This window comes from Acanthopagrus latus, chromosome 24 (assembly GCF_904848185.1).
Source record: "Acanthopagrus latus isolate v.2019 chromosome 24, fAcaLat1.1, whole genome shotgun sequence".
NCBI classification, from domain to species: domain Eukaryota; kingdom Metazoa; phylum Chordata; class Actinopteri; order Spariformes; family Sparidae; genus Acanthopagrus; species Acanthopagrus latus.
In genome coordinates, this window is record NC_051062.1 from 768,300 (window position 1) to 781,548 (window position 13,249).

Genomic DNA, 13,249 nt, shown 5'->3' on the forward strand with positions numbered 1-13,249 from the left:
CAAATTACAGTGGAGATCAAAATGAGAGAACAACCTATAATTTGCTAAATTTGAAAGTCACTGCTTGTACATATTTGAAGTTATGCTAACATGAATATAAGTGCAGATTTTTGAGCATGTTTCAGAATGTAAGTATATTCTCAAGCATAATATAAAAACCTTATTGAGGAATTTTCAGAACGGGTCTGATCAAAATTAGAGAACACTTTCAGATACCTCCCAGTTATTGGTGTTAATCTGGCACCTGATTTTCTTTTTTTTTTGAACAATTTTCATAATTGTTAGACACACCCTATTTATCTGGCAGCTCTCCTAGTGACTTTGCAAGATGGCAGGCCACTCTAAGGTGACTGAAACCCTGCGACAGCAGGTTGTCCAGATGAAGGCCAAAGGGATGACCATCTCAGCCTTTGCAAGAGAGTTTGGGCGGTCCAAGTCTGTGATTTCAAGAATATTGAAACTTTACAAGGACACAGATTCATTTAAGTCTCCCAAAAAGGCTGGTTGTCCATGTAAAACAAGTGCACGAGAGGACAGGATTATGCAAAGACTCTCAATGGGGAATCAGTTCAACACTGCAGCTGGAATTGCTCACCAGTTTAGTGCTGAACAGGGCAAAGATCTGTCTCGGCACACAGTGTATCACCGTTTAAGACAATTTGGCCTGAAAGCCCACTCAGCAGTGACCAAACCCCTCATCAGCAGAAAGAATAAAAAGGCTAGACTTGCCTTTGCTGAGGAGCATGTTGTGTGGACAGAGGAGAGCTGGTCCAGAGTGCACTTCAGTGATGAGAGTAAGTTCAATTTATTTGGGTCTGATGGGAAACATTATGTTCGGCGTCGAACTGGGGAAAGACTGGACCCAAAGTGTGTAAAGAATTCAGTCAAATTTGGAGGAGGAAGTGTCATGGATGTTTTCTGCAGCAGGAGTTGGGCCTCTTGTACAGCTACATGGCAGGGCGAATGCAAATGTTTATGTGAACCTCCTTCGGCAACATGCAATTCCTTCACTGCAGTTGTCTCCCAATCAGCCTGCAATATTCATGCAAGACAATGCCCCCTGTCACACTGCAAAACGGGTTAAGCAGTTCCTTGAAGCTAAGAATATTGAAACAATGAAATGGCCAGCCCAGAGTCCAGATCTAAACCTCATAGAGAATCTCTGGAAAATTCTTGGCGACAAAGTAATGGCTAAGAAACCCATTTCAGTTACCGAACTGTGGAAGAGACTGCAAGAAGAATGGACCAAGATCAAACCAGAGCAGTGTGAGAAACTAGTGATGTCCTGTGGGCGCAGATGTGCTGAAGTTATTCAAAGCAAAGGCCTCTACACTTCTTATTAATGTTTGAATCCTATAGCCCTAAAAAAACATTGTTTAAATCTTCTCTCCTGACACAGTGGTTACTGTCCTCTAATTTTGCTCACTGTTTTTTTCACAAAATAAAGGTTTTTGTTGAAGTACCTTTGGTTATTTAAAAAACAAGCTAGTACAGCAGTGGTATAGCCAAAGCTGATATTCTATCAAATTCTGAACAAAACAAAACAAAAAATATTCCAGAATAAATCAAGTATTAATGAATTGTTCTCTAATTTTGATCTCCACTGTATATGATCACTGATATTGTTTGTAACCACAGTAATGGGCTGTGCTTTTGGTCACTTTATCCCTGTGAATACTAACATTACTACAGTATTGGATTGATGTTTAACATCTGCAGTGCAATTTAGTGGCACATCTCATGAAGTATTAAAGTACTGTACAATATCCTATTTTTCTGTCGTACTTGGGGCTTACAAACATTAAGGTTGATGACCCATCTGATTGTTTTTGTGTGACAAATCAATGGTTGTTGAAGGCACCTTAAAGAGTTGAGTGTAGAATAGAACAGAATGAAACAAAACAGTATAGAGTAGAATGCCTTTATTGCCAGTGCAATGTGTATACATTGAAAAAGCAATTCATACATACAAAGTATAAAATCAAGTAAATTGGTAAAAGTATCAACTGGATCAACAAGTCATTGGAACTCAAGACTATCATAAAACATGTTCTTTACACACACTAGGATTGAAAATGACCGTTGACCACTTCCACCACAACAGTAGGGAAGAAAAGCAGAATGGGGACCTGTTTAACCAACCCAGCTTACATCTAATAACCAAAAATAAAACATAACCAAAGATAAACTGACAACTGTACTCCCCAACTGCAGTAATTTTAAGGTAAAAATAGTCCAACTAACATCTGAATATGTTAGCTTGTGAAATGTTGTTCACTTTAACTAACCAGCTAATTGCAGTTATTATCTTACAACAAACAGTAACTAAACCTAGATATGTAAAAGATCATTATTCCATTTTAATGATCACAGGTCAATTAATGCATTAAAATGTTAAAAAAAAAAACCCAAAGGAAGTCATTTTATCACTTTTCTTTGGTCTCTTGTATGTCCTTACTGATTGGACAGCTTCAGAGATGACAGGAAATAGGGTGAGAGAGAGAGAGAGAGAGAGATGGGCTTATACGCAGCAAAGTGTCCCAGGCCGGGACTCAAACCAAGGGCCCCTGCAGTGAGGACAGAGCCTCTGTACATGGGACACGCACTCTACCAACTGAGCCAGTGGGCGCCTCCTTGTCATCATCTTACCAGCCAGTGTGCGTGGGAAACACTGAAACCCAGAGAGGACATGTTCTATAGAACTTGCCGCTGTGAATGCTGGTTGTTAAAATGTGCATTACTAGCTATGCAATCTTTGAAGAATGCCATGGATTCCATGAATATTTTAAGGTTCATCGAACAGATCATGCTATGTGCAGTGCTGGCTTTAGAAACTTTGAAAAATATGGAGTTTGTTGAAAAAGTAATGCCAAACTGAACTGATGTCTTAATTTATTTGAAGTGGCATCTGAAATATACAGTGCTCAGCGTAAATGAGTACACCCCCTTCAAAAAGTAATATTTTAAACAATATCTCAGTGCACACGAAAACAATTTCCAAAATGCTGACAAGTTTTATATAACATCTGTTTAACTTATAACATGAAAGTAAGGTTAATAATATAACTACGAGAACAAGATTTTCACTTTTACTAAAATTAGTGTGATGCAAAAATTAGTACACTCCACTGAAAGTTTCTGGAGCAAGGCTAAATTTTAAACTACAAATGTCAATTTAACAATAATCAACCACAGGTGAGTCTAATTAATCATTACATAGGAGTCCAGTGGACAGTTGACTATAAAAGTGTGTAGAAAACCCCTTGTTAGCAATGGCACCACATGGAAGAGAAATGTCTCAAGACCTGAGAAAGAAAATAATTTCTTTACATCGCAAAGGTGAAGGCTACAAGAAGATCAGCAATGCTTTACTTGTCAGTTAGAATACTGTAGCAAAAGTGGTACAAAAACTTAAAAAAGATGGAACTGCAACCATCTCACAGAGACATCCAGGTCGTCCACGGAAGTTAACACCTCAACAGGAGTGTCTTCTGATGAGAAGGGTCGAAGAAAAACAGCATGCAAGTTCACTGCAGTTATCCAAGGAAGTAAAAAGCCAAACTGGAGTGACTATTTCCCGTGACACAATACGGCGCCACACTGCAGAAGAATGGCATGCATGGGTGCCATCCCCGATGGAAGCCTCTCCTAAAGCCCACACACAAAAAAGCCCACCTAGAGTTTGCCAGGGCCCATGCTGACGAAGATGAAGACTACTGGGACTCTATACTTTGGAGTGATGAGACCAACGTCACAACGGTGAGGAATACAAAGAAAAATGCATGGTGCCTACAGTGAAACATGGTGGTGGCAGTGTCCTTATGTGGGGTTGCATGAGTGCTGCTGGTGTCGGGGAGCTGCGTTTCATTGATGGCATCATGAATTCACAGATATATTGCTCTATACTGAAAGAAAAGATGCTACCATCACTCCGTGCCCTTGGTCGTCGTGCACTTTTCCAACATGACAATGATCCTAAACACACATCTAAGGCCACTGTTGGATTTCTGAAGAACAGGGTGAAAGTGATTCAGTGGCCAAGTATGTCTCCTGATCTGAACCCAATTGAACACCTATGGGGAATTCTGAAGAGACAAGTTGAGCATCACTTTCCATCCAGCATCCAGTCTCTAAAAGAGATAATTCTTGAAGAATGGAAAAAGATTGATGTAGCAGAATGTTTCCAACTTGTTCATTCCAAACCTAGAAGACTTGGTGCTGTCATTAATCAGTTCTGTTTTAGGACTAGGTCGTATAATCCCTTGTTGATCGCACTCCTGAGGTATGAATTGGGTCGGTGCAGACATTTGAGGGGTTTCCAGGTAGGGGCTAAGGTGCTGTCTGTGTGGCAGAGGGGTTCGGAGATTCATTGGAGTCATCAGGTGGGCACCCTCCTTCTCTGGTGTTTCGATGACAGGCCCACAACACCTCCAGAGGGCTAATCGGCAACATCTGGTGTCCCAGGTGTGCCCCCCTCAGCTCTTAACCCTTCCACGCCACAGATGCTATCTCTTCAGCCAGAGCCACCAGCTTCCTTGTTCCTCTGCGCTTGACAGGACTTTGATTGCTTGGCGTTGGGCTTGGCCTCGAATTCCCAGGTCCTTAAGTAGCCTGGTAGTTGTTTTGCCCACGAAGCCTCTGCAGGCGACCTCTACTGGTCAAACTTTGGCTTTCCAGCCATGTTGTTCCGCATCGGCTGCCAGTTCAGTGTACTTAAGGCTCAGGTCCACCACTAACTTCCAGTCTCGTGCTACTCCCAGCAGACCAAGGTCAGATGTTTTTCTGGTCGTGGTCTTTGATGGCTTTGCACCTTCACGGACAAAACCTTTGGCAGGTATAGGATGGGATGGTGGAGGTATGGCATTGATGGATGTCCGTCTGGTCTCCAGCGTAGCTGCAAGGCACTTCAGCACTTGGTTGTGCCGCCAGGTGTACCGGCCTTGTGTCAGACTTTTCTTGCCAGGATGTGTTTCAGGTTTGCTGAAGATGAATAGAGTGAGCATGTTGGGTCTTCTCCATACCATTGTTTCAGGTCACTGGGAGATGGCAGGACATCGTACATTGCTCGTAAGATGAAGCTGGTTTGAAATGCTTCCATGCCCCAGAGCTTCTTCTGAGAGACCTTCCTTCTCTCAACCCCCTCCCATCTCATCCACTGTCCCTGTTTCACTTGGGAAACAGCCTTTGAGCATCTTGTTGCCTGCTCCTGCCAGTGCACCTCCTCAGCGACCGGGCCGCTGCGCTGAGATGGAGCTGCCTTGTGCCATGTTGGTCTACTCTCGCCAAGGCCAAAGCCTCCTCTCCCCTGTTGCACAAGGCCAACGATGTCGTGGTGCTTTAGGTCTGCCTTTGCCTGCTGTGTGGCTGCGCTTGGTGTCCACTTCTTTCCGGTCACCAGTGTAGGAGGTGTTTGGGCCACACATGGGTCACGGGATTCTGTGAGCGTCATTTCCAGCCTTACTTTGGAACACTTGAATTCCTCTGTAAGACTGGACACAGGAAGCTCCAGAATGCCTCTTCCATACAGACCTATGCTGCTGAAGCACCGTGGAAGACCCAACCATTTCTTGACAAATGAGCTGAGCAACCTCTCCAGTTTTTCAACCGAACACATCTATGTACTTACATACACTCACGCACATACAAATATAGCTTCAAACATTATATATATGTTTAATATGCATTGTCCACCTTTCTGTATCTGTATCTTTCTGTATCTATATTTCATAACATATTTATATTTCATACACCCAAACACATGCAAACATCTATGAAAATAGCAGCTATGATGCTCAGATGAGGGCTTGAAAATAGTTTAAATGTTTTCTATCATACTATATTGAAGGTGATATGTTGAGGTTTCCTCCTTGTGACCAATGTACTTATCGTAAGTCGCTTTGGACAGAAGTATTTGCTAAATGCCCTAAATGTTAATGTTAATTTAACTGTAAAACACCAAGTAATTTTTCAAGCCCTCACTCATCCCTTGACCTTTTGAAAATCTTCTCCTATTACTGTTTTTCTTTTTTAACTGGATCATTTTTGGACATTGCTTTCGACCCATGCTCATGCAATTCCACAGTTTCACACCACCAATTGGAATGCATTTACTTTTTTATAGTTGTGTGAACAGCTGGCATCTTTTAATTAAACTTTTCTCTCAAATTATAACCCCCCTCTCTATTTCTGAATATTACCTCTTCATAGTTTGTTTGTGAGGATATTCAACCAGGTCAATGAACTTACACGCAAAGGAATTTATTAACAATAAGTTGGTGTGATGATAGTATATCTGCCTTAATGAATTATTTTATAATAGCTATTGATTGACCTGTGAACAGTGTTGTAGTGATCTTGTGCAGGTGTTTCCCCTCAGACCTCCACAGAGTCATTTAAACATGGTCAGACCAGTGAACAGGAGGGAATGTGCAGTGGTTTGTGATCCAGTATGAGTTTTGTCTCACACAGGACTGAGATGCCTCCAGACACTTTAGATTGAACATGTGTTTTGTGTTTCCAGTAGATGTTGTGATCAACTATCACACCTAGAAATGCAGTAACACACACTCTTTATTCACACCTTCTATCTTCACCTGTACTTGATTATTTGATTTACAGTTCCCAAACAACTTGATCTTTGTGCTTAAATGTAATGATAATGCATTGCTGCCATCCACCTTTTTAATTTGCTCATTTCAGATGTGATCAAAATCAGAATCTGCCGCAAATCCTCTCCAGGATAAAAAATATTTGTGTCATCTGCAAATAGCACGACCTCTTACAATATTGATATTTGATATGTGTCGTTAATTTAAGTATGAAGAGCAGTGGCCCCAACACTGACCCCTGGTGGACTCTACAAGCACTGTCCAAACATGACCACCATCTTCGTACTGCTGCCTGTTATCTAAAAAGCTTCTCAGCCAGTTCAGAACCACCCCTCTGACACAACACCGCTCACCTGTAATAATTCATCTAATAGATTGCTATAATATTCCTCCCTATTAATTTTGATAATATTAGTTAACCTGTTCACATTTTATTTTCATTTTCAGCCTCTTTGGATCTATGTTTTATGAATTGACTTTAAATTGTAGAATTCTTTCTGCTGACATTTAATGTCCTGCTTGCACCAAACCACAGGAAAAAAAGTAAAATTGCAGTAGGTTACTATCATAAATATGCACCATATATTATTATTATTATTATTATTATTATTATTATTATTATATCTTATTTTTTTCTGCATATTATTGACTACGAATGGGAGCAGCTGTAACGCAAGCCATTTGCCGTCGAGGATCAATAAAGTATTTCTGATTCTGATTAATACATTATGAGGTCAGTTGTCCATATTTAAAGTTAAATTAAATTGAACAAGCTGATTTGGTAGACAGAAATCATATTTACATGTCAGGATCTGGTAATTGTAGACACAGATTCAATATTTAACTGTCATGTATCATCACAGTAACAGCGACATACAGCTGTATATATATATATATATATATATATATATATATATATATATATATATATATATATATATATATATATATATATATATATATATATAAAACATCCTGTGGTTTGGACCCGACCTGTATACTGTCTATATTGTCTTGTATGTGTTCACGGGGCAGAGCTGCCACATCCAATATGGCGGCGACGTCGACGTACGGTCCAGCGCTAAATGAGGCGTCTATGTATTTGTATATCTATGTATATATGGCTATGTATATATCTATGTATATATGTCTATGTATATGCAGATCTATGTTTCTATGTCTATGGGACCGAGGGCATGTGTTTTAAGACAAATGAGACGTCCTGTCCGCTGCAGCGTCACGTGACGTGAAGCGACGTACGTTTCTGATGACGGCTGCAGCTGTTCACAGCTGGATCAGCCCTCAGTCGGCTTTAACAGACAGACGTCAGATGAACGTATGACAAAAATTCCATAGTCTATAAATCTTTGAATTATAACATAACAAAATTGTCGAAAGATTTAAATAATCAGTATAGTTAAACCGGTGTGCGTAATTGCGTGCAGCTCTAATAACAGCGACGCACTTGTATGGTTTCTTATATTGCAGGTAATGTGATTTACTGTGACTCCTTGATAACATGTATTATTTCACTCACCAGCAGCCCATCTGATATTAATCACAATGTCTGACCTCAAACACAAGTGATTTACGCCCGGTGTCCATGGAGCTAGGCCTACTTGTGACGTCATCACCATGAGAAAATCAAACGTGTCTGCACTTTAAAGTGTGATCATTTATGTGATTAAAGCTATGGTGAATATAGTTCAGACCTACACTTCTAAATTTGACTGCGATGAACTTGATTCATGGATGTATCAAAATAAAGATCTGATTTATTTTGCAGTCATTATTTTAGCTGCTGTCTGTGTCCTACACTATAACCAGTCCGGTCCTTTATATACCTGCTAAAATATCCTAATATATAATATCGGACAACAAACAGTTTACCGGATGATCGCTTTATCTCAAAGGCTGACCTCTGCAGAAACACTAACAGCTGGATCTGGATCTGCTCCGCTGTCTGTTTTTTGTTTGCTTTGAGTTCACTTCCTGTTTGACTCTCACAGTTGTATCTCTCACAGGACATGTCGGAACGTGATGCTCCTGCCGATATTCTGATTATTCATTTTCACGCAAACAAAGCTTCTGTAAACACATTAAACTTTTATTTTATTTTATTTTATTTTGTGAACCCACGACCTTAACGTTCAAACTGTGTCAGTGATTTTATTTATATTTGTTAGCTGTTAAACAAACACGTCGATTGTGAATTATTTTGTTCTGCATTTTTGTATTTTTATTCTTTTGCAGGGTAAACAAACAGTCGAACGTCTGTACGGCTCAGCTGAGTCTCAGTGTCTGTCCCTCGGTGATTGGGACAACTTTACAAAGGCGTTATTTTTGCCTGATATGATCACATGAGAAACGAGCCTGACCCACTTCTGTTTAAACAGAGGACCTATGGAGGGGTTTGAGTTAGGCTAAATTGAGACCATGTAATTGCATAACTGAGGAGACCAGAGAGAAATAGAAAACACAATGAATGATACAATCTTTTAAATCTGCGCTGTGTCCAGGCGATCAGTTGTGGCGCACACTGCAGCAACACGAGTCCGAATCCATGCGAGATGCCTTTATTTAGTCACTTGGACAGAAGTGTGCAGGTGATGTAAACACTAACTGTCCTTACAGTTTTCACATGAGTGTGGGTCGTGTTGGTGAGGCAGGTGCATGGTGTACGTGAGTCTACACTGATTGCTCCACACTGCTGTAGGCTGACAGCCTCGTCTTCTCTCTGATGGTGGGGGACGCGCTGATACAGCGGAGAGACGTCACCCTGTGTGAAAGTCAGGCAAAGACGCTGATTGGCTGAAGATGACATCATCTAGTGGAGTTCTATTGTTAGAAAGAGGATGAGCTCATCGTTTAGAAGCCAGTTTGAGAGCGCAGAGTGAGGACGGAGGAGGACAGAGACGGTGTGCGGACATTTGACGGAGCGCCACTCTGGACTTCTGCAGACGGGCAGGACGTGCAGGCGGTTCTGAAGAGCATCATTTACAGTGAGTTCTATGAAATAAGTGCCGCCGTGTTTTTTTTTCATGAGAAACTGAGCTACCTACGTATGAATACAGCATATTTTCACAATGTGTTGGTTGTTTTTCATCTGGAACCGATGTGCTCGTATTCAGGAAAGTTGTAGCAGGTGACTTCTTGTGTTCCGATAGAACAAACCATCCTCTTCTGCAAAACGGGGACATTTTGATCTTATGTCGTCACAATGTCCCCAGGTGTTCCGTGCGGTGCTGCAGGTATGGTCTGGTCCCGGGAGAGAGATTCGGAACGGCCTCCGCTGTCCGTCATCCTGCCGCAGCTCTACCTCGGAGCGGAGAGCGACGTGACGCAGGTGAGATCGGGACTGCGAGTGGTGGGGGGGGGGATCAATCCTATGAAGACCCTTAACGTATGGAAAGTACCAGTTATGTAAAGAAACTTGTCAAATTAACGCTCCAGGATTCAGTAAAGTAAAATGAGGAAGACTATCAAAAGTAAACGGAGGCTACTGTTACACAGCTGCAGAGGCCCCTATCAGGATGTTGTTATATCATTATATAGCTTGTGTTACTGCATTATTATTACTTTTAGACTCTGATCACGTGTTTGTGTCTGAAACTGCAAACTGGACCTCTCAGTGGAATGTAGTGGAGAGACAAGCACAGCCCCTGAAATGTGATTGACTTGTAGGCATTACCACTAGTGTCAGAGCCAACTGAACCATGATGAACCTGTAAACTGAATTTCACTTTATCAATCCTAAATCAGGTGAGACCACCAACAGTGAATATCACAGAAAGAAACTATAGGCTAGTTTCCTTTTTTATGAAAAGTGCTAATATTTTACCATGTTTCCCTGTGTGTGTGTGTGTGTGTGTGTTTGTGTGTGTGTGTGTGTGTGTGTGTGTAGGACCGCCTGGCCTCTCTGGGTATCTCCTATGTGCTGAGTGTGAGCCGCTGCAGCCCCCAGCCCTCCTTTCTGCCCTGCTCCAGATATCTTCGCATCCCCATTGATGACTCCCTGTGGGACGACCTGCTGCCCTGGATCCCACAGGCTCTGCACTTTATTGGTCAGTAATCCCTCATACCATCGCCCAGCATCACTGCAAAAGCAACCATCATCTTTTAACAAGCCATGCTACAAGTAGATTCCTAATACAAATAATTCCAGTCCCAACAACCATGTTCATATTGGTTTCATTTTAAATGATAGTTCATTGCTATTTGTCTTTTTGTGTGCACTTTGCCTAACGGTCATTGTTGTGTGTGTGCAGATGCCGCCATGTCCTCTGGTGCCTCTGTCTTGGTTCACTGTGCAGCAGGAATCTCACGCTCCCCGGCTCTGGCTGTAGCATATATCATGTACAGCCTGGGAATGGACCTGGACCATGCCTACAGGTACAGATCTTTGCCTGCACAACAGTAAATTGAATCTCTAGGAGCTCTTGAGACAGTTAAACAAATCAGGCTTGACACTTCTCAGACACTCCCCTTGGCTCTGATTGGTTGTGTTGATCCGGGCGATGGATCCTTGCAAATCAAATGATCTCCAGTGGGTGGCGCCACAGACAGTGGATTTTCACACAGCTGACCTGTATCTTATTCTACTGTCAGATCATAATGACAGTTTAAGAAAATATAACAAAAAACTAGCTACAGACTACAGCTTTAAAGGGCATGGCTACCCTGTGACAAGTCTAACAGCATGTCGCACAGGTTCTCAGTCAGACCCAGTAATGATATTACCTGGAGCTCCACCCTCTTGTCTAATTGAGTTCACTTTGGCCAAAAAGCCCCAAGATGACAGTGACCAAAATTAACCTCAAAGCTTCAAAACTGAAGCCCAGAAACCAATGTGTGAAATTGCAGTGGATTTACTGTTTACTGTTGTTCTGCACAATTAAATCAGAAAAAAAAGATGACAATACTGTCTGACCAGAATTTACATCAGTGTAGATATCACCCAGAATGTATTTTAGTTTATTAATTACTATTTTCGTTATTCTTATTGATCATTTGATTGTATTATTATGTTATGTGAGCTGTGAAAGACTGTTTGCTCTAATCCAAATCCTATCTGTCTCCTTGTAAGGTTTGTGAAGGATCGTCGACCCTCCATTTCCCCTAACTTCAACTTCCTGGGTCAACTGCAGCATTTCCAGGGAACTCTGAGCAAGGTTGCCCCTGGTGGCGACGTCCTCATCCAGCGGCTGGATAATCACCTGCTGTCTGTAAACGACAGTGTTAACTACACTGACACCATTCAGAAGACTAATCATCAGGCTGACAGTGTCACTAACACTTCAGCAGAGGCCAAACAGGCCTACAACGAGAATTTCTACCACTTCAACAAAACCTTTCAGAGAAACTCACTTTCAGATGAAAGTGGGAACAAGCAGGTTTCACTGTCAGGGAAGCTCCAGAACATTAATTTGACTCTCAATCAAAACCAGCAGCAACTACAGATCCCAGGTGTGGTTCGAGCTCCAAGTCCCTGTGAGCCAGTCAAACCAGAAGCAAAGCCTACACTACAGCTCCCAGCAGGCTCTGCTTCTCTGCTTGAGAAACGCAAAAGCCTCACCCTCTCCTTAACCCCTGTGGGAATCTGCCCTCCCTCAACAGCCAGCATCAGCCAGCGAACAAGGGCTGCTACCACTCTCCAAACTGTCTGCACTGGGGAAATGAGAGAAGGGCCAGAGGCCAAGACAAAGAGCAACACTTCCTCCTGCAGGCAGCTTGAAGACACCCATTGGGAACAGACTCCCTCCCACAACAAGTGCAGCAGAAATGAGGTGATGGAGCAGAGTCTGTTGTCGCCGCTCAGCTTCACCCTCAACAAGCTGCTGGGCTGGGGGGAGAGGGTGCTGCTGGGAGGGATGTTTGTCCAGCCTGTGAGGATGGGACAGCCTGCATACAGCTGATCTTCAGGTTGCTTGATGTGTCTGTTTATATCTGTGCATGTCTGTCAAAAGGAACCAAACCACACACTAGGTCTGTCTTCTATTTATGTATTTATTTATTGCAGAGCTGAATATAACCCTACCTGACAACAAACCTGAACACAGATGAGTCCTGTTTGTTACATCTTGACCCCAGTCACCCTGTCCTTTGTAAGATGAAGTTATTTTAAAAGGCTTTTAAAAATGGCACAATGGCTTCAAAAGTATTTACTGATGATTAAAAATTGCATTTCAACCCCGTCTTGTTTTTTTCTCAGTAAGAATCCTCAGTTTAATAATTTATTTTAACCATACAATAATTCTTCTTATTATAACAATAGATTATGTCGAAGAAGCTGCACTAGTTGCATTAATCACAACATTGTAAGTGTTTTGCCAGGACACAAATAATGTGAGGGATACTGTGCAGGAGTGCAGGAGTAATTAATAGTTTAAAGTTTATTAATGATAATAAAATTAGAGTGAAGACACTGGCTTTGTGCTATTCAATCTATTGATCATGAAAAACTTCACATGGCCATGTAATGGGCCTAATAACAGCTGAAAGCAAGATGTTTGTGTCATTTAGTATCCCAGACATTAATCAAGGCCTAATTACCACACAGGCAAAGTGAGCAACTACAGAACCACAGAGGCCCAGAGTGGTTTGTAATTTAATGGAAAATGTATCTGGAGATGTACACCACT

At 41.8% G+C, this 13,249-nt stretch overlaps 1 protein-coding gene across 1 annotated transcript; it reads left to right on the forward strand.

Moving 5' to 3' along the window:
* The first annotated feature begins 9,450 nt into the window (after window positions 1–9,450).
* On the forward strand, window positions 9,451–12,797 carry si:ch211-195b15.8 (probable dual specificity protein phosphatase DDB_G0281963). The gene is made up of 5 exons (XM_037091388.1): window positions 9,451–9,610; window positions 9,839–9,954; window positions 10,513–10,672; window positions 10,877–11,000; window positions 11,695–12,797. Exons 2-5 carry the CDS (start codon window positions 9,862–9,864, stop codon window positions 12,521–12,523), a joined length of 1,206 nt encoding a protein of 401 aa, XP_036947283.1. The 5' UTR covers window positions 9,451–9,610; window positions 9,839–9,861; the 3' UTR covers window positions 12,524–12,797.
* Window positions 12,798–13,249: the final 452 nt, after the last annotated feature.